Source organism: Amblyomma maculatum, chromosome 4 (genome assembly GCF_055883805.1).
Source record: "Amblyomma maculatum isolate TAMU_Amacu chromosome 4, ASM5588380v1, whole genome shotgun sequence".
Classification (NCBI taxonomy): domain Eukaryota; kingdom Metazoa; phylum Arthropoda; class Arachnida; order Ixodida; family Ixodidae; genus Amblyomma; species Amblyomma maculatum.
In genome coordinates, this window is record NC_139347.1 from 92,511,449 (window position 1) to 92,532,774 (window position 21,326).

At 47.5% G+C, this 21,326-nt stretch overlaps 1 protein-coding gene across 1 annotated transcript in view; it reads left to right on the forward strand.

The window, feature by feature from the left end:
* LOC146191671 (cell adhesion molecule Dscam1-like) overlaps positions 1-21,326 on the forward strand; it is a 303,280-nt gene that overhangs the window by 69,095 nt on the left and 212,859 nt on the right. The window contains exon 2 of the mRNA XM_084600362.1: positions 15,712-15,876. Within this exon, the coding sequence (XP_084456488.1) occupies positions 15,712-15,876 (165 nt within the window). The remainder of the gene's footprint in view (positions 1-15,711; positions 15,877-21,326) is intronic.

The window sequence follows — 21,326 nt, forward strand, 5'->3', positions numbered from 1 at the left end:
ACCGCACGCACCATTTTTTGCTGTTTCCAGCCAATGCTGTTAAGATGTGTGCATGCCCATTTGGGCACCAGAAAAAGGTGGGTTGTTTTGGTAATTAGTGATTCTCTTGTCATCGGATGGTTAAAAAGGGAAAACGGAGACAACGCTGAAGATGTATTGACTCGTCAGTGTAAGGACGCCTCACTCTATCAATTTCATATTGCGTCCTGGGCTTCATTGTATAAGGATCGATTATTAATTTTTCATTTCGCATGCATTTGATCTTCTGACATTGATCACTGTTGCTGGGTGACCTTGCTGCCACTTTGAAGCGCGCGTATAGGAAGTGAAACGGAGCCCATGAAACGGCGCCCATGTGGTCATGACACCAAAGTGACTCTAGGTAAACCGATGAAACTGGAACGCGTCCCTAAGGGTTGAATTCCGTGTCTTCATAGTGTTATATTTCACTATTTGAAGGCATCGGTAGAGCACGGGGAGATCCCAAGTATAGCCAAACTCGGAGCATCCTGCATAGGATAACGTGAAGTATCATCGGATGCTATCATTCTCGTTAGGGGAGAAGGCCCATTTGGATTGCAGCCGCTGCTTTCATTTCTAGCTCAGGGGAGCTAGAGTTGTACCACGTGACCCGAAAGGTGACAACGCGGTGCGTGCTCTGACATGAAAAACGTTCTTCGAGAATCACAGATTTTCCCGTGTGATAGGCCTCTATGAAAACAGGACAGCATTCTGACATTGTATAATGTAGTGGCTACCAGGTGCTGTAGCTAAAGCGCACGCGATGCAGGCTCAGGAATTATTATTAGCGCGACTTTACTCTGCTTGCACTGTGCTTTAGGCCAGAGTGGAAGGATATGCCACTGCATGCACGTGCTTCCAGCCGCCCGTTAGAAATGCCATCTCATGCTGATTATCGGGAATAACAAATGAAACAACACGATTCCGCAGGTAAAACAGTGGCCCAGAAATTTGACTTTTACGTTTGAAGACCAGGGTCATTGGTGCCCATATAAATCCCCCCCCCCCCCCCCCATCTCTTTTTCTCTCTGTAAAAGAACTTTCAATGGCATCGTTGTTTTATTCACACAATCTGCGCGGCTCGTCATGTACTATCTGCGGTGCTTTTATAGCAATAATTTCGCAGATGTAAACAGTATACAAGCCTACCTTCTTTGTGTTCCAACTGTATTTTTTGTTAAGCTGGCGGCAATGCCAACTTGTGCCCTTAACATAATTGCTTTGGCGATTGTCACCATCACCCTGGAAAAAAATGTCGTGATGCGGTGGTCCGTTTTAATGCAGTTTATCTCTATATGGTCGCAGTGTGCAGCATTTCTCCAAGCTGAAAGTAAAGTGTGTCACTAACTTCGTCGCATGCCACTTATACAGACGTACTGCATCAATACGCAATGGTGAGTATTCTGCGCGAAGGAGATAAAAAAAAAAAATGTGCGCCGAAACGATGCATATCTTCGTTAGCTCAACTAGGCGTCTCTCATTTGTCCAATAAATAACCCGGATGGTAAATAAGCCGAATCCGCGCATCACAAAAGCATCGAACGCTTTCCCGTCAGAAGGAAGCAAGAGCAGCGGAGCGCTCCACTCCAGCGACGCGAGTTGCATTCGTTCGGTAGCGCAGGGAAGCGTACTGCCACGATGTAGACGGAAATAAAGAAGCTCTCGGTAACCGGCGTTAATTAGTCTGGCCCCTTAATTAGCTAGGCAATTACTGCGCATCGTGGCACAAGCGTGTTCCAGATTTTTTTTCTAGCCGAATTCTTGTGCGGTGGAGCACGTCCTCTTTTCCTGCATCCGCTAGGGTGGGAGAGAGAGAGAGACTGCGTAACACCGCGTGCGGGATGCACGAGCTCTCAGCCACAGCCAGTGCTGAACCTGTGCTAGGGGAATTACTGAGATGGTTGATTGCACGCGGCCCCTGCTTCTTTCACCACGCGTAGGCCACGCTGATGCGCCGCGGCGAAAAGTTGCTCGAAGCTATCTGGCTCACCTAATTGCCGCTCCTGTCGGAGTGAAACTGCGTGTATCTCAACAAGTTATTTGCCATCCTAGAACCACTCGCGGAAGCATACCTCTCGTTTCGAAATCCCGTGTCATCAAACATATTCTCCACCTTTGTGCGTGTGCGTGTGCGTGTGCGTGTGCGTGTGCGTGTGCGTGTGTGTGTGTGTGTGTGTGTGTGTGTGTGTGTGTGTGTGTGTGTGTGTGTGTGTGTGTGTGTGTGTGTGTGTGTGTGTGTGTGTGTGTGTGTGTGTGTGTGTGTGTGTGTGTGTGTGTGTGTTCCTCTAAAAAACTGATTTATTTATAGGAACGGAAAGGCGCGGTAACTGTCTCACTTGTTTTTCTGTGGACACCGCAACCGCGCCGTAAGGGAAGGGAGGAAGATGGGAATGAAAGTGGAAAGAGAGAAAGAGGAGCCGTAGTGGAGGGCTACGGAGTAATTTCGACCACCTGGGGATCTTTAACGTGCGCTGACATCGCACAGCACACGACGCCTCTTCGTTGTGTTCCCCTAGAAGTTAGTTCTCATTTCCTGTATCATTTTTTTATTATTTTAACCGCGTAGACTAATGCTCACGTCCTAGCTATACGCTATGTCATACATACAACTACAGCGTTGCCCTCGGTTACGACAGAACCCCAGGTGGTCGAAATTTCCGGAGTCCTCCACTACGGAGCCTCTTAAAGCCTGAGTCGCTTTGGGACGTGAAACCCCACAAACCAACCAACCAACGACAGCCTGCATGCAGCGAGGTACCCTTGCGTGCTACCGGACGTGCTGCAAGGTGGATGGTAATAATAATAATAAATAATAATTGGTTAACAGGAAGGGAAGGGCGCAGTATCTGTCACACTTGTCTCTGAGGACACCTGAGCCGCGCCGTAAGGGAAGGGAGGAAGGTGGGAGTTAAAGTGGAAAGAAAGAAAGAGGAGCCGTAGTGGAGGGCTGCGGAGTAATTCTGACCACCTGGGGATCTTTAACGTGCGCTGACATCGCACAGCACGCAGCCTGTATCGCATGGCTGCGATCTTTGTCTAGCGACACGGTGGATGTGTATGGTGTATTTACCTACGTTAAAGTAACGAGCGCCGCCAATAGAACTCCTTGGAGGCGACGAACGTTGACTGCGCACTGCGAGAGTCTACTACAGTTGAAACTTGGTGAAGACGACGATGTTTGCTGCGCAGCTCAAGAGTTGAAGTTGTATACGAGGCGTGATTGGCTGCAGCGATAGCATAGTGCTCCCGTGCCTGCGCACGACGATGAAGACGATGACATTTGCTGCACAGCGTGTGAGTTCAAGGTCAAATATGCGGAGCCAGGTCATGTTGCCAATGGGAGCAGTGGAGCTTAAGATCCAAATTATTCGACTGAACCACAAAGACTGCTTGTTTTGCATGCTGAGAAACCTTCCAACAAGAAACGCAAGTTCATGCTCGAGACTAACAATACCAAACGAGAAAGGTACTTTGCACGCTCATCTCGGACGTATAAATATGGGCAGTATTGTTGCTGAAGTCTACAAAATATTTACTAAAGCATTTTCTGCGCATTTACGCGCACTTGTAAAGAAACAATGAACCGAAGTGTGAGTATACGAATGTGCCTCTAATGTATTCCACCACCATAATACATTATTCATGCATTTGTTGACGGTATACAAAGCCAGAGTACATTTACACCACGCTGTGTGTCGTGACTGGAATACATTACAGTGGCGATCCGTGCTCTACGTGTGCTACATCAGTGATGAATCGTAACCAAGCCGAAGGGCTGTTTGCTGCGTATATTTAGCACTCTCGAGACCCCGAGTTCTGGCTCGATGGATTCTCCGGTCCATTTGTCTCAAGTTGTAATTGACCACAACGTTCATACATCACTCACCGATACAGGAAGGTCGGGTGAGTTCCAGCCTCGACTGATTCGAGTGCATCCTACCTAGCCTTTGCAAGCATGTGCTGAGCGAAACGCGTAGGCCATAGTCATGACACTCCAAAAGGCAACCGCGATGTGTCGCTTTCTGTACACTGCATAAAAGAAAGCAATAAAAAATTATGGTATCGGAAAACAAGAAAAAAAAGAGTCAACAGTATCAATCGAGCACAAAACTAGGGAAAGAGGGCAAGCGTGCACGCACCCCACCCCCTTCCACACACACACACACACACACACACACACACACACACACACACACACACACACACACACACACACACACACACACACACACACACACACACACACACACACACACACACACACACGCACACACACACACACACACACACACACACACACACACACACACACACACACACACACACACACACACACACACACACACACACACACACACACACACACACACACACACACACACACACACACACACACACACACACACACACACACACACACACACACACACACACACACACACACACACACACACACACACACACACACACACACACACACACACACACACACACACACACACACACACACACACACACACACACACACACACACACACACACACACACACACACACACACACACACACACACACACACACACACACACACACACACACACACACACACACACACACACACACACACACACACACACACACACACACACACACACACACACACACACACACACACACACACACACACACACACACACACACACACACACACACACACACACACACACACACACACACACACACACACACACACACACACACACACACACACACACACACACACACACACACACACACACACACACACACACACACACACACACACACACACACACACACACACACACACACACACACACACACACACACACACACACACACACACACACACACACACACACACACACACACACACACACACACACACACACACACACACACACACACACACACACACACACACACACACACACACACACACACACACACACACACACACACACACACACACACACACACACACACACACAACAACAACAACAACAACAACAACAACAACAACAACAACAACAACAACAACAACAACAACAAAGTTTAACCCCGTGAAATCAATGCCATGCACCAGGAAAGCATATAGGGCGCGCAGCTACTGCGTATATAGCAGGAACAGCTTTTCTCGGTGTTTCTGACGGGCATAGGCCGACTTCCTGATCCGGGTCGCGCACAGGAAACGTGCTGTCACGGCGCACACTGTTAGGGCTCGGAAGTCTCGCGGGCACCGCGGGAGCCAATCTCGAATACATCAGGCGCCCGGCGGCGCGCCCCGCCAAGCGTAACACGCCACGGTGACTCCTGTGAAAGAAACGCACGACCCGTGTCGCAGAGACAGAACCAAACAGGCAAAAGAACCCGATCGAACGGAACTAACGTCCATCTCATTCTTATTCCAGGCAATTAAAAGATACGAAAGAAAAAAAAGGAGTCATGCGGCTACGCGTAAATACCGCTACAATATAAAAGCGTTCATGGATCTTTCTCTTAAACTCCTGAAAAACTGATAACGAAACAATGCGCCTGAAGCGGGACTAAAAATTTTCAGACATGAGCGGTTTTGTCATTTTGGTTTGGTTTACGTCGCGTAGCTAGTGGGATCTTGAGAACAAGGATAGCGCCTCTGTTTTATAGGCACTGCCTCTCATAGGCATGTCAACGGTCGGTCAAATTTCGATAAGAGCCCGACGGGGTTGCGCAGCGAAAAGTTGAAAGACAGACGGACGGATGGATGCGTGGACGCACAATCGCCTCGTCACTTTTTTCTATTCTTTTCGTCTTTCACGCGGGAAAAGAGACATGCTTGCAAGACCGGAACGTCGTGGACAATTTTATCTTGAGTTCGAAGGGAGAAAGGACAAAACCAGGGCAGAAACCGAGGAAGAAAAAATGTAAGCCAAGCTAAATGTACGGGTTCGTGTAGGGAAAAAGCGATGTGGGAAAAGGGGGGGGGGGGAGGGGGGGGGGGGGCAGAACGTCGAGCCGTTTTTTGTTGCTTCATTTTTTAAATACACGTCCGGTCGATAAATCTAGCTGTGAAGATTCGTTCGTCTGAGAGGGTGCCTCACGGCAACGTAAGGCCGCTCACTTCCAAAAGAAATAAAAAAAGAAACGCTAAGAATGTGGCAAGTACGTACATGCTTCTCTGCCGTCTATCCCACACGCCTGCCACGGACACTCTCCTTCCAAGCCCACCGGTCCTAATCGACCATATCCTAGGCAATAAAGTTGTTTCATCATCCTGTCCTCCTTCCTCTCCTGCACCTTAAGAAGGCGGGTATGTGCTCTTCAACGCTAGCTTGAGATTCCAACAGAAATCAAACTGTTTCGCCGCAGTGGCCTGTTACTGCTCTGCCTGATAAAGAAAGAGGATGCGTACAGCGGCTTTGTTTAAGCTGACTGCTGTCCGGTGGATTGCAATGACAAAACTGCAATGAATTTCGTCCAATGGGAGGACCTAGACAAGGATTAGCAATCAGTCACTGCCCGAAAAAGTGCCACTATCGTGACCGTTATTTCGATTGAAGCTGAAATTTCGGTTTCCTAGTTAACTTGTGGTTCACGTAATGATCAGAACATGCTGCGCGGTACCTTGCGCAGGGTAAAAATCTGCAATTCGACGGGCGTTCATTTAGAGATGCCACACTCTTCCAACAGAATAAAGCGCTTGGAATATTCATATAGTAGTTTTGTGACCTGTCGTTGGTGTACCTTTCCTTAAAAAAATATACACAGAGAAAACAGGCCTAACAAGGGTAATCCCTTGCTCATTCCAAAAGAGCATAGTCGTGAGAGAAGGGGGCAAAAGTAGATTCGAAATGCGTAGAACCGGGATAACGGTTCGTTCTTTGCAACGACGCTGCGTGCGTAATACTCCAAGCATGGCAGAAGAGAAAACACGCAAAGCTGCTAATTCGCGTCCAACCTGTTGCCGTTATTATAGTTCGATGACAGCTGTTCTAAATCAGCAGCACGGATACCCGTGCCTAATCAATTAACCAACCAGCCAACGTGTTGGACACGGGCTTCCTACTTCACCGATAGATAGCAGAAAAAGGCCTTTGCTTTGTCAGCGATGACTGAAATTGCTTAAGAGCTGACATAAACTCAAAGCTCCGACGCTGTTGCCTGCGTCCGAGGTGCACCAGCCTGTAGTCTTCATGCTGTCAAAGCCCGAAATATCAACTGTATTAAATGGGCACTCTGCCTAAATCTTTGAGAAATTACGAACCTTACTACGATACACGCCAGCATATTTAGTGTGCCTTGTAGTGTGAATGACTATCTGGTGGTCACAAAATAGCTTTGAGCCATGGGGTCGCTCATGCAGGTTGGTTCTATACTTATAAAACTATAAGCCCTTCTTTCGACTTCATGCATACAAGTTGATTTAAATAAATAACTTACTCTGCATTCATTCAAGTAAGTTGCTTTCATTAAGCTTATTGCCGCGTGTATCTGCACAATGTGCAATCTGCGTCAAGCGCGATTTAAGAATATTCAAGAACACACTAAAACTTTCGCCGTATAGACTGCTTAATACATAAGACTATGTGACAAAATGGCGTCATGAAGCTCTGTTTATTTGCCTCAATCAATTAGAGCGCCATTCAATGCTAATAAATGAACCACATTAGCTCTTGTGTGCTTGCGTGTGTTGATGACTGGTATAACAATGCGCCTTTAATTAAATAACACAGATGTGACCATTACAAAAGTAAAAAGATGTCTGGTGGCTTCCTCCGTTGACTGAAGCTAGGCTTCCTTATGTCGAGCGCAATTGCTTGTTTGAGCGAAGGAAGGAAGAAGGAACGTCTAGAGAGCGCCTCATAACGGTTGGCTTGAACCCGATGTCTCCACCATGACGTCCTTTTTTGTTTTTCATTTTGTCAAGCGCATTTAGCAAGTCTGTTGCAAATGCGCTAAACCTTCAGGCTTTCATTTTACTTACTTTTCACTCGGTCATTTGGTGCGGTGAAAACACGACAGCCTGCACCAATCTCAGGCCAGGGATCAGAGTCACCGAAGCTACGACTGTCCCCTGGCCTCCCTCCTCCATGCCTTCTTATTCCTTTCGTACTTAAGCTGGGAAAACCTCACCGAACAAGTTTTCAGCGTGTAACCAGCGTAGCATAAAGAATGCAGTTGAGACACTGCCGAGCGATGCGCGGTATCGGAGAAGAATAGGGAAGCGGAGGACCGAGAATCAAAAGATGGGGAGCAAAAGGCTCCACTGAGCAATCGGCTGATAGCGTAAGGAAAGGGAGGGGATGCGGAGCAGGAGTGGTATGGAATACCGATGAAAAAGAAGAAAAATAAGACGGGCAATAGAGATGGAGAAGAAGCACGCACGCACGGAGGTCCCGCAGCGCCTAGTTTCTCCCGGTATCCAGTGTGCAGACCCTTCTTTCCCCTCCTTCTCTTTCCCCAATCGGGAGCGAGCTAGGGAACGCAGCCGGTCGCTGCGCTGTCTCTTTTCGGGACGCTTGGCCGGACGGAGCGAGCTGCCGTTGGGGCATTTTTGTGCCTGTACGCGTGTGCATGCTTGTGCGTGCGTGTGTTAGTACGTGAGCGTCGCTTGCGTAGCTTGGGTTTGCGGGGAAGGATAGCGGGGAAAAAGTGGGAGAAGGGGAGGAATCGGTAACCGCGCGGTTCCCGATAGCCACGCTTGAGCAGCACCCGCCTCTAGCCGCTGCTCCCCGGACGGCGTCGCCTCTTAGGACACACTCCGACGCTGGCGGCAGCGCGCGCCGAACAAAGCGGAAAAGCAGGCAAGGCCAATCCTCGGCTTTGCTTCGGACAACGCTTGACAGAAACTGATACCGGGACCCGGCAACTTTCTCATGCGAGCGACTCGATCGGACGACGCGGGGCGGCGAGGAGCTCGGCTTCCTCCCCCGCCGCTGATGCTGCTACGCCTGGCCTGCTACGCCATGCTTGTTTGCTTGTTTCTTTCTCTGCTCTGTGACGCTAGGTCCGTGCTTATGCCCCGTTGTTTCTGCCGAGATGCTCGCCGAAGTTTTCGGTGTTGTGCCTTTATTTTCATGAATGTATCGCGCGACGCTGGGGTTCCTGTCTGGGGAACAGGAAGGAACCCCGTTGCGCTGAGAAGGCACACGCTTCCGAAGGCGTCCTCTGGCGGTGTGCAGGCGTATTTGTTCGCAGAAGCCCCGCATGAAAAAAGAAGACAACCTTCTTTGATAAGCGACAGCCAGCTACTCATGTACTGATCACACAGTCTTCTTGTATTTGTTTTTACCTCTCGTTGGGGCCCTACATTTCACAAACTTTTGGGTCGCTGCTGAGCTGAAGGGCGTTTAGGTGATCACAGACGATGACAAAAGACCGTAGGTGTCAAAAGAGAAGCGGTGCGAACGAAAGACATGCTCCGTTTAAGTAGGATGTCTGGCTGAAAAGAAAAAAAAAAGGAGAAAGGAACTAGAGGTGCTTCGCAACTATTGAAACAATTCTTTCAGGCTTTTATCTCTTTATGCGGGGGGCAACCAATGCTTTTCTCAGCGGTTACCACATGTTAGATGTGTAGGATGGATTTCGATCTAACTGACATTTGCTAAAGACAGAATTAATATTTCCAAGCTGTGGATATGTTGCCTAAGCACTTGCCTGATATTGTATTGGCGATGTGTAGCCAAAGACATTCGTTACGTTTTGAAATGTGCATCTGTACATCTCTCCGATTGCAAGAGCCGAAAATCAATTTACTCATCTTCGCTTGCTTGGAAACTTTACAGCGAACTCTGTGCCGCAGTCTCGATCATATTTATATAATACAAACAAATAAATGAAGCAGAGGGAGAGGGGAACGCTCCAACGGTTTAGGGGGCACGCCCGTAAATAGAGCTGTTCCCGCCATTTTAAATCCTAACGCCGGCAGAGACACAGGGCTTCCATAAATACCGACCTCCGCACAAGGCCAGAGAGGGCGCATAGGGAACACACACGCATATTAGAATGCCAGAAGTTAGGAATCGCGTCCAGTCGTGCTCGAAAGATTGCATTCCGTCCGATACACACACAGCAACGCCGAGCTTCTCGGGGCGGTCTGTTCTTTCTCGGCGGGGCTTGCGAAATGCGTCGGCGCTGCGCTATACCGACTCGCCAGCTGCCGTCGAACGGCCTCCGCTTTAGAATGTTCAGCCCGAGGGGGTCTACCAGAGAAACGGGAGTCCCCTCCGTCCAGCCTCCACAACCCCATCTGCTTTTGTGTATATACGAGTCCGGTATATTATGCTCCCGTAACTCACGGACCGCTGGTCTGTTATGAAGTGCAGTCGGAGGCAATCGAACTGAAACGCGGCGTGAAATATTCCTCGCGAGGAGGAGGAAGAGAAAAATTCGCGGAGGAGGAGGAGGTCGCGGCGCTCGAGCCGGCTTTGATTTTTGCGCAGCCGGGCTGGTTTACAGTGGCAAATAAAATGAAAACGCTCGCATGCAGAACCAGGCAAACGAATGCCACCCGTCTTGTTCATATATATACATAAATACACGCACACATACGCATCAGTCTGCTACACCCGGCTGGGTTTTAAACCCGCACGCGTCCAAACCAAACTTTAGTTTTGCACTCTTTCCCATAGCGGCGTCGGAAGCACACCATACGTCCGTGTTTGTTTTGCTGCGGGACGGAGTGGTGAGAGGGAAGGGCGGAGGTTGGAGACGAATGGAGGATGGAGTGTGGCGCAAAGATGTGGCGAGTGCAGAATTTTTATGCGCATACGTGAGCAGGGCGGTGTAGCGCTCGGCTCCGAAGACCGCCAGCGTGGCGGCTTAAAGTTGCCGAAGACTATTGCTGCTCTGCATACGTTTTCTTCGCGAGCCGAGCAAGCGTTTGTCTACCCTACAGTGCGGGCGACTCTTTTGCCACAGCTCTTGCTTTAAACACTTTTTTTTTTTTCAACTATTGACACTTTCTACACTCTTTTACTCGTTACCATCATATCCCTCGATCATTTCGTCTTTCAGATTTTTTTTTTTCTGGCATTTTCTTTCGGGGCAGCGGACTAGGAGCGCAATAAACAGAGACCACTGCAATGACAAGCATCGGCGGGTAAACGGCTCTTCCGAACACCCTTTTTCCCTTCCTACATCCTCCATATAGGGATCCGCTGCTTCTTTTAACATTCCAGCTGCATGTTGCGATGCTTTATAGCCAGGGTCCTCTGTTTCTCCCGTTGTTTATAGTTCCTTCTCGTCTCTTGCTGGATGCTTTCCGCACGAGCACGCTCTCGCTGTTCTGTAAACAAATGAGAACGCCAATCGATCCTGAAGGGCCTCGAGCTATCACACGCATAAGCACCACCACCGTGCCATCCAAAGATTCCTGCCGGTTTTCTTAGTTTGTGCGCGCGTACAAGACAAAGAAGGGGAGGGGGACGAAGTATCACCGATGCACGCTCGCGTGAATTTGCGGATGCATGCGCGCGTTACACACTGCTTATGCCGGGACCCTTGGGAAGAGGTATACGAGGGAAGGATGCGCGCTTTGCTGAAAGGAAGAACGAAAAAAACAAAAATGAAGACAACAATGCATTGAGCGCTCAACCGAATCTCGTTTCCCTCGGCACACGCCAAACTTTTGGTTTATAGGTTCCTGGGATACGTCTCGTTATTCTATCCTTCCCGCGCTACGCGCGATTTGTGCAAGGAGAAAGACGTTTCGGGAACGTGCCGAATACGGGTGGCTGTTCATTGCCCGACTTCCGCGGGAAGAATGCAACCGCGCCTTCTCTCGTTTTGTAAGAGCTTCTGTTTCTAATTGTACCGCATTCGTCTCTGGGCTCCGATTAAGGCTGCAGTCATCCAGAATATAGTGACGAAGCCCGGGCAACCGATCAATAGTTTTGAATCTCAGTCTTCCATCATACGTGTGTGCGCGCGCTTGGGTTAAGAACAGCAAAATGTCTTCATTTCTGGCCTGCTTATGTATGCAAGCGCTGGTAGCAAGCGTTATAGTGGCTGAGGCCCCTTTCGCACGCTGTGGTTTTCGTCAGTCGGCAACAAGAGGAAGCGCCAGTCTAGCCGCAGACTGGTTTTCTTGCGACTGGAATGCAGCCACTGCGTCGCTGTGCTGGCTGTGCTACTCACCAATGGGGAGTTCCGTGTCTTCTTGTGACACATGGGAGGACTTGCCGCGACGGAAGGAAACGTGCTTATATACTAGTCAAAACATATCATATATTGATTTGCATCTCAAAGTATATTCGCTTTTAACAAACTCAATGCTTTCCGTATTCGTTGCTGCAGCGTTCAGTAATGGATCGCTATATACGCAAACTCCAAATAAACAACTCTGCGTGTCGCTCCAACCGAATTCGCCTCGCATGCTTTGCATGTGAAATCACTGATCGGAACTCGCACTGCGACCTCTACAACTGTGGCGAATATATTTTCGTGTGAAACGGGCCTGCACGTCGGAGGTTTGAAATACCGGCTCTCCGCTGCTCATCACCCTCAACTAAACTTTGCCAAACTCCATGTCGTAACATGCTACTGTTGCCCTCGCGGTCTGATTATTTTCGTTGCAGCTCGCGACAAAGCTCGGTTGGGCAATCTGTTTTAACTGTACTGTCACAGAACTGGAAGACTGTTTTGTTCTAGTCTTGTTCTGCTCTTTCATTCTAGAACTGTGATCTCTCTATTTGTCTTGCGACAGCTGCCGTTTTGAGCCAACTCGATCGTGTTTATAAAATATGACGTGCATGGAAGGCCTAAAGAGGACACACAGACTGAACAATTGAAAGCGAATCATTTCGACAGATTTACCTGTCTGGTTGGGTTGATAACTAAGTGAAACTAAGTGGTTGGAGAAATTTCAAGTTTCACATACTGAACAATTGAATGCGTATTTAATATGTAGCATTGCGAGAAGGATGCGCCGGCCACATTTGCTCCAATGTTGCAGGACACGCAAGAAGGCTTTTTAAGGTGAACACGCCGTGGACACAAAACACGCGCGAGTCTCCACCACCGGTCACGAACAGATCAGAAACTCGGCCTGCGGATGGTATGCATGCGCATTTTTTTTTATTTTTTTTTTTATGCGACAGCGTCTCGTTTGGCGCAAAAACCAGTCATTTGTTGTCGAAGTTGGTAAATACAAATCGTGATCCCGCGGATGAAGCGTTTTCAAGTGAGGTTGTCAACATGTTCTAAAGTTTATTCGCTGGGTGCGTTTACGCAGTCGACACAGACTGCCATGCTTCAGACATGGTCTGGGAGCCGTAATCGCTGAAAGCATACTTTGGACGTATACTAGTACATATTTCGCCCGTTTGAATTCCTCCCGCGAGCTATAGCTTCCAACTCAACTAGCAGACGTATGCTGTATGCATCAATTAATCGTGTAAAACGCTCCGAACGCTGTGCTACGAACGGTTGCATCACAATTTCAAAGCGAAGGTCGGGGAAGGCATACTATTGAAGGTATACATATGACTTCAGTTCGAATCCATTTTGCTTTATCCTCTCTGGACACGAGCTACATAGGCATCGCATGACTATTGCCGTAGATTACGGCATAACACTTCGTTGGATACCACCTCTAATGGGAATTCTGTCTAACGAAGAGGCGAACGAAGCGGCCCGCACAGCGCTTCAGTAAGTAACTTGACTGCAATCATAAATCGTATGATACCAACTAGAACATCTTACGGTGAACGGTTGCAATGCAATTTTGATAAGATAATCGGGAAAACTTTTTATTCTACATATTCATTGAGGCACACTAAAGAGTCGAACGACATAGATAACGACTGTGGGGTGAAGTTTTTCCGTGCGACGGAATTCTGCTAGATTGATAGGAATGACGCCGCCACGGCGCCTTGGCTGACCGTGCAACGCGATGCGACGTGAGCGGCGCGCTCTTTCTCCGCATGCTGATAGCGCCCGTCGACCTCGTCTCCTCAAGGGAGCGGTGGATGCGAGCAGATGCCCGACAGCTGCACCGCTCGCGGTGGGCAGCTTCTCATACTGAGAAAGGTTCGCGCCTTAAAATGAGTGCTAAAGTGGGGGAACCAACGTAAGACCTTTAGGGCGTGAATCAGACATGCTGCTCTGATCCTGCCGACGTACGCTCGTTCAATTGGGTTAAAAAAACACTAAATGATGGCGATAAGCTTGTACATTTCTGCTAGAGAGTAAGCCAAGGGAAACTCAAAAGACCGCAGAAGCCCTTTAACGTCATCATGTCGTGCTCATGAGGTATATGCAAGTGTCTCCAAAGCTTTCTTTTTTAATGCCTGTTCGAACGCGTAAGGATGTCTGAGCAATCGGTAAAGTTCCCAAGAGAGATTTCTTTGCGGTGCTTTTAGGTCTTTTAAATAACGTTCAAAATATGCAATGTTCCGGTTTGGGATACTATTCTATTGGAGGATACAGCAAGGTTTATCGGAAGTTAGCCAATTGCCACTTATATATCAGGTGCCCTAACCAAACATTATTGCGAACATTTTAAAAAACACGGACAGGCGAGGGAAACAAATAGAGTGTGTTGAGAGTCCCATGATGACCCACTAGGGAGTATTTAGAGCTAAACCTCTACTTCAAACATCAAAGCTGAAAAAGCCGGGGGGAGGGGGGGGGGGAGCCTGAACTTGAATTGACCTTGTAAATCTAGTACAGCAACAGCGTGTCTTAGAGTTAAACCAAAGCATAGTGTGGAGTATATACCTGTCCAATTATGAGCTAACATACTGAGCATTGTCCACCCTGGTGGACATGACCCTTTGACCTTTACACTGACCGTTTGACCTGTGACCTGCAACCAAGAAAGGCAACATGGTATTTTCGTTTGTTTTGCTTACAGAATGGGGGCGCTTTTGCATCCTCTGGTCATCAGGCACCCTAAACAATAATTTAACATGGTTAGATATAAAAAATCCACCGCTAGCCGGTTGCTTCGGCAGCGGTAGAGGGGTACGGCACCGGCCGTCGGCGGTTTCCGCCCGTGGTGGCGTCTGCTCTGTCCGTCCGGCGCTTCGTCCGCGGAGTCAGCGACGTCGGGTGACGTGGTGCTCCGTCAATTGACGAAATCAGTGATTTCGTTCGTCGTATGTACCGGCCTTCGAGTACCCATTTAAATCGCCGCTCGATTCTTGATTTGTTGTTCAGCTTGGAGAATTCTTGATTTTTTATGTTTGCTTTCGAATATTTATTCATGTCTACCGTAGTTTACAACTCTCGAAAAGAGGAGGCAGAACGGGCAGCGCTGATGCAATGCTGTATATAATTATCGCAGAAACATCGGTGCAACGTTTCTGCGAAGTGATGACCGAGAATTAATTGTAACGCTCTCATTCCCAAACGCCGATTATTGCGACTTGAAAGGTCTCCTGTTCCGAATCAGCAGTACGTTGGCGCCCTTCTTTGCGTACATGTATGCTTTAACCTCATTGCAAGAAGGCAATTCCTGGCAACCAAGTGCCAACTGTCACGTGTGAAGGCTTTTTCGCACTTGAAAAACAGGCTCCTTCAGCCATTCCGGGGTTTTCCACAAGTATCGCCTCTTTCACGACTGATGTCTTTAGATGATCGTAATCATTGCTCTTTAATTCATTTTGGGCCCCTTGTGATGTCCAAGATTAAGCCTAACTTGTACTCTTCTTTGTTCTTTATTTCGCAGTGGTGCGACAGAAGTACGCAGCCGAGGTCTACGACGAGTTCGTCATCTCCGGCAACACAGCGGTGATGAGGTGCCAGGTGCCAGGATATGTCACCGATTACGTCACCGTTACTTCCTGGATTGAGGAGCCAACGGGCAACGTCATTAAGCCAGGAATCAACTCTGGTAAGCATGACTAACTACCCGGAAAACGACCGGCCTTTTTTTTTATTTTTGGTTCGGAAACACCGAAAATTGAAAGTAATTAATCGACCCCTTGTACATACGATTTCAATTAAAAGCCTTTGTGAAGGGATATATTACAAGTTTAATCATGAAATTATTAATGTTGAAAACAAGCATAAATAAAACGTGACTCGGGTCACTAAGACCGCGTGCAGCGGAATGAAGTTATAGTGAATATTATATCATCAGCCTGCCTGGCCGTTTTCTTTGACATGGAAAAGGCATACGATACGACTTGGAGGTTCGGGATCCTACGCGATATACCAAACTTAGGCATCCGGGGCCGGATGCTTAATGTTCTGAAGGAGTTTCTATCGGGTCGCTCATTTCGGGTGCGTCTCGGTACCACCTTGTCAAGGAACTATATATTCAAGAGAAAAGGGTATGCCTCAGGGGTGCATTTTAAGCACAACACTGTTTATTGAAAAATGAATTCTATTAGCAAGGTAATCCCAAAGTTCATTATGTTCTCGCTGTATGTCGACGACCTTCAAATAGCCTGCAAATCCTCAAACATATCGATTTGTGAAAGACAAGTGCAATTAACACTAAATAAACTAGCCTCATGGGCTGATAAAAATGTGTTCAAATTTTCCCCGCAGAAGACAGTGGCAGTAATGTTCTCGCTGAAACGAGGTATACAGATCGATCCCAAGCTGCACCTAAATGGGATTGAGTTGCCAGTAAAGAGTGGACATAAATTTTTTGGCATAACGTTCGACCGAAAAGTAACATTTCTGCCTCACATAAACATTCTAAAAAGGAAAACCATGAAATTTCTAAACATACTGGAAGTTCTCTCTCGGAAATACTGGGGGTCTGATAGGGCGTGTCTTCTGCATATATATCGATCATTTGTGCGGTCCAGCTTGGACTACGAGTCCATAGTTTACGGGTCAGCTAGAGCATCATATCTAAGGAATTGGACCTGGAAAATGTTTTAGGTTTGTGCCTTTCTTGTGGCGCTTACAGAACATCCCCTGTTGACGGTCTGTATCTGGAGACAAATTAGCCTCCGCTGAAAAATAGAAGGGCCTCACTCACGTGTGCTTATGTCCTTAGAATAAGGTCACAGAAAAAACACCTCTGCTTCTCAATAGTCACAACATGCCACTTACGACTAATTTTCACTAATAAACCACAAGCAGCGAGGTCACTATAATACGTTTTGAAGCCACTTGCTATGAGCTAGAAATTCTGGACACCTTGCCCAATACTGCCCCAAAAAACAGCCCCTGCCCCCATGGTACAAACTTCCAACAGTCTGTGATCTCACTCTAACACACTTCAACAAAAGTCAAACTCCAAAAAAGCATATAATACAACAATTTCGCACAATGAAACAAAAGTACAGTAATTATACAGAGTTTTATACAGATGGATCAAAAACTTCTACTTATGTTGGCTGTGCCGTAGCGGAAGAGAACTGGGGACAATTAATTAGGCTTCTTTAGTGCGCATCAATTTTACAGATGAATCCTATGCTATCCTGACAGCTGTAGAAAAAAATAGTGAATGAAGGAATTGGGAACAGTGTCATCTACACGGATTCGTTGAGTGTACTGATGGCTTTAAATCACAGAAATGCTGCCATGCCTCTACTTGGTGACATAATACATAATGTAAAAATGATCACGACACAAGGGCATAACATATAGTGTTCTGTTGGGTCTCAAGTCACGTAGGCATTGACGGCAATGAAAGAGCAGACAAATGTGCTGCACTTGCCCACAACAAATCAATTCAGAAAGTAAACATGCGACATAGAGATTGCATAAAATTAATAAAACATAAAAAGAACGGTAAATGGCAGTCTATATGGAACAACCAAGAAAATAATAAGTTGCGCCTCATAAAGCCCGTACTAGGAGAATGAAAATCGAGCATGTATCAACAACGTTTTATGAAAGTGATAGTATGTCGTTGGACATAGGCATCTTGCACATAACATTCTACTGAAGTAACATAACAAACCGACCTGAGAAGAATGCGGTGAGATACTCACTGTAAACCACATTCTAATTACATGCTCAAAACTTGAGGCACTATGGAGAAAACATTATACTATATTTTACAATCATACGATCCCATTCCATCCCACCTTACTTTTAGGAGAAAGAGCACTTGTAGACCTAGCATCTGGTTAGAGTTTTCTACAAGAAGAAAACATTTTAAACAAACTATCGATATTTAATGTCTTCATTTCCTCTTTTGCAACCAACACATATATCAACCTTGCTCTTGGCGCATGATAGCCTTAGTTGCTTATGCGCCATAAAAACCAACACAACACAGCACACCGCACTACTAACAGAACACGATTCCTTTCGAAAACGCCACTACCTCCCTGTCGGCAAAATACAACCCGTAGTTGGAGGTTTAGGTACATAACACGAAAAAAAAAAAACGATTAGCTATTGTTTGCAAGTTATGTTGTAAGTTTACTATTGCACATTTATAATCTGACTGCTGATGGCCCTGTGGTTAGGGCACTGGACGGCTGACTGCGACGACGAGGGTTCAACTCCTGCCACGGCAGTAACGTTTCTATAGACGCGACACGCAAGGTACCCCTGTACTGCGTGATGTTAACACGAGTCATAGAACCCCAAGTGGACCCCACCGGGGTAGCGCAGTGGTTACGGCTCTCGACTACTGTTCCCAAGGACGCGGGATCGAATCCCGGCCTCTGCGGCCGCTTTTCGATGGAGGCGAAAAGCAAGGCGCCACCAACCGGAGCCCTCCGCTACAGTATCTATCATAGATCCACCTTCGGACGTTAAACCCCATAGTCCAAACCAAACCATATTTTCAATCACACGATGCAGGTGCCATACACAACAACGCCCGCTTGCAGGGCACAATGTAAGTGAGAGCGAATATCGAACATTTCTCTAAAGGCTTGGCCATTATTTATGCGGGACACCGAAAAAAACTTATTGCCTCATTTATTTTGTAATGATTCACGGAGAATCACATGCACCTGCAATCTTACCGCACAAATAACTCGTCGCTTCGACTCTTCCCCACGTGCATCAAAGCTCACAAATAGAGTAGAATCAAAACAGACCCATAATTAGGTGATGAATGTTTGGGAACCTTCGCACCTCTCCTCTTGATCAAGTGTTAATTATATATGGCCGACTTTTGGGAGCAGGAATCGTGCCTTCAGCAGAACAAAAGTGCACTTTATGACATTCTGGAACAGTGTGCTCATTTCGCTGGAGCTTCTACGTTAGTTCGTCGCACACATTTTAGCCAAGAATAATTGATGTCTTTTACGCACACACCAAGCGAGCGTGCATTGATAATTCAAGAAAAGCTGCTTGCTCGAAAAGCGCGCGAACGTTTTAATTGTCTGAGTTGGAGATAGAAATCCCCACAGAGGACATTTGTCTCCAACTGCTGTGAGCCGCGTGGGTACGATTTTATTCCTTCAAAAAGCACGGCAGCACAAAGAAAAGCCGAAGTTATAAAAAAAGGGAAGGGGGGGGGGGGGGAGGGGCTGAAAGATGCAAGAAGCCAACTCCAGCCAGACGGCGCCAGATGCGCTCGCCTCAAGGTATGCACACTCCTCCCCCAGCAGCAGAGTCCAGGTTCCTCTCTACACAATCAGCCTGTTTTGAAGCTGGCGGTTCCTGGGCGTCGACACTTAGCTGCAGAACCCAATTGGAGGCCCCGAGCTGCATAATTCAAGCCGGAAGTGCGGAGCCGCGCGCGTTTAATACGTCCCCTCCACGACGGCCGGCAGAATCTTGAGGGGTTGCGTGGATGACGCAGAGTCTCACCGCCACCGCCCACCAGCCGGCAGCGCAGATGAAGAGTTCACCGCCGAGCCACCAGCAGATTCCAACGCACCGACAACATCGGCCCCCGGCGACTGAGGAAGAGGCGACGCGTTCTCAGCTCACGCACTCTGCGGGCCATTAGGAGCTGTTCATCAGTATAATAAAACGGGAAAGCGACCGCCGCCGAAACGCTCCTCGACAGAAGCGGTGACGCTGCATCGGAACCCGTCGCTTCTTCCCTCGCAAAGAGCTATAGGGAAACCACACTGCCTGCTTATAGGTCAAGGGAGAAAAAGGAGCGAAGAGGTAAATGGAGAACAGAGACAAAAATGGGTGCGCGTACCGCCCGAGCTATAGGTGTACTGAAAATCCCTAGCTTGCGTTGCGGCGATGGTTGTGAGGGAAGCAGTCTCGTGGAACTCTCTTCGAGAGGAGAGCGATCACTTGCAGATGTATTTTGCCCCTGTGACGTCACTAAATGGGAAGAAGACGGACCCGCCTTGATGACTCACTTCCGGCTATACAACTGCGCAAGACGGGACGAGAATGAACTGGCGTGGCCGCGACGGGATGCAGCGACGGGAAGAAGTAAAAAAAAAACAGCTTCAGCGGACAACAATGGGAAACGACGCACTCCACAGCGGGTGACTGCCTATACGATGCCGCACACAATGGGAGAGGAACACTGGAGAAGCGCTGCTACGAAGAACTATACTAGATGCCACAACCGGAACATGCTCTCCATAGCTTAACATTTCAGTCTGCGCGGCCATTTTTTGTGTGTGCGTTCGTGTGTGTGTATGTGTGTGTGAAACTGTATTCACACATTTCCCTCTGAGTGTTCTCTTTGGACGTTAGTATCCTCGTGAGAAGAGTTGATGAGGAGGGCGATAAGCAGACGCCGAGAATGTAGGGCTGTGCCGGATACACTTTTCGGCGTTGCAGCCTGATCTAAACTTTGGCTTAATCTGTGAATGTGTCCATGAACTTTCAAGGTGAGCTTGTCAGTAGGAAAACGCATAGTGAGTATGCTAATAAATATCCTAGACTGGCCCCAGGGTTGCCATATCATTTTCTTCAACACGCATTTCAAAAAATAGTTTTGTAATTAGCATGTATTTGATTTTTGAAAGCGCTGAAGATTGATTGAAATGTTGAGCTTCAGGCAAAGCACCTTTCGTCATGCACTCCCTCACGTTGTACTGCAAATGATTTTGTTAAACAGGCAATTATGTTTGCGTACGCGAAAATCGGCTTTTAAACGCACAGCAGAACAATGAAAACCAAAACCTGAGTATTTACAGAAGAAAACAATGCCAGTTTTGCCAATTTTATCTCTGGAAATTCATAGACTGACTCTCGATGTAAATGTAAGCCTCAATCAAAGTGGCATTGAGCAAACTCCTCCTCGGCATGAGACCATATAAAATTTGAATAAACAAAAATCACTAAAGATTACTAATAGATTAAATGGTTATTTCACTTGAAACGGTGCCTTTACGGGATTTAAGTGTAAACATCAAAGTACTAAATCATCTCTAAAACGTCTCTAAAACGTCTCTGAATATGAAATACTGAGACTTGGCAGATGTCTCGGGCTTA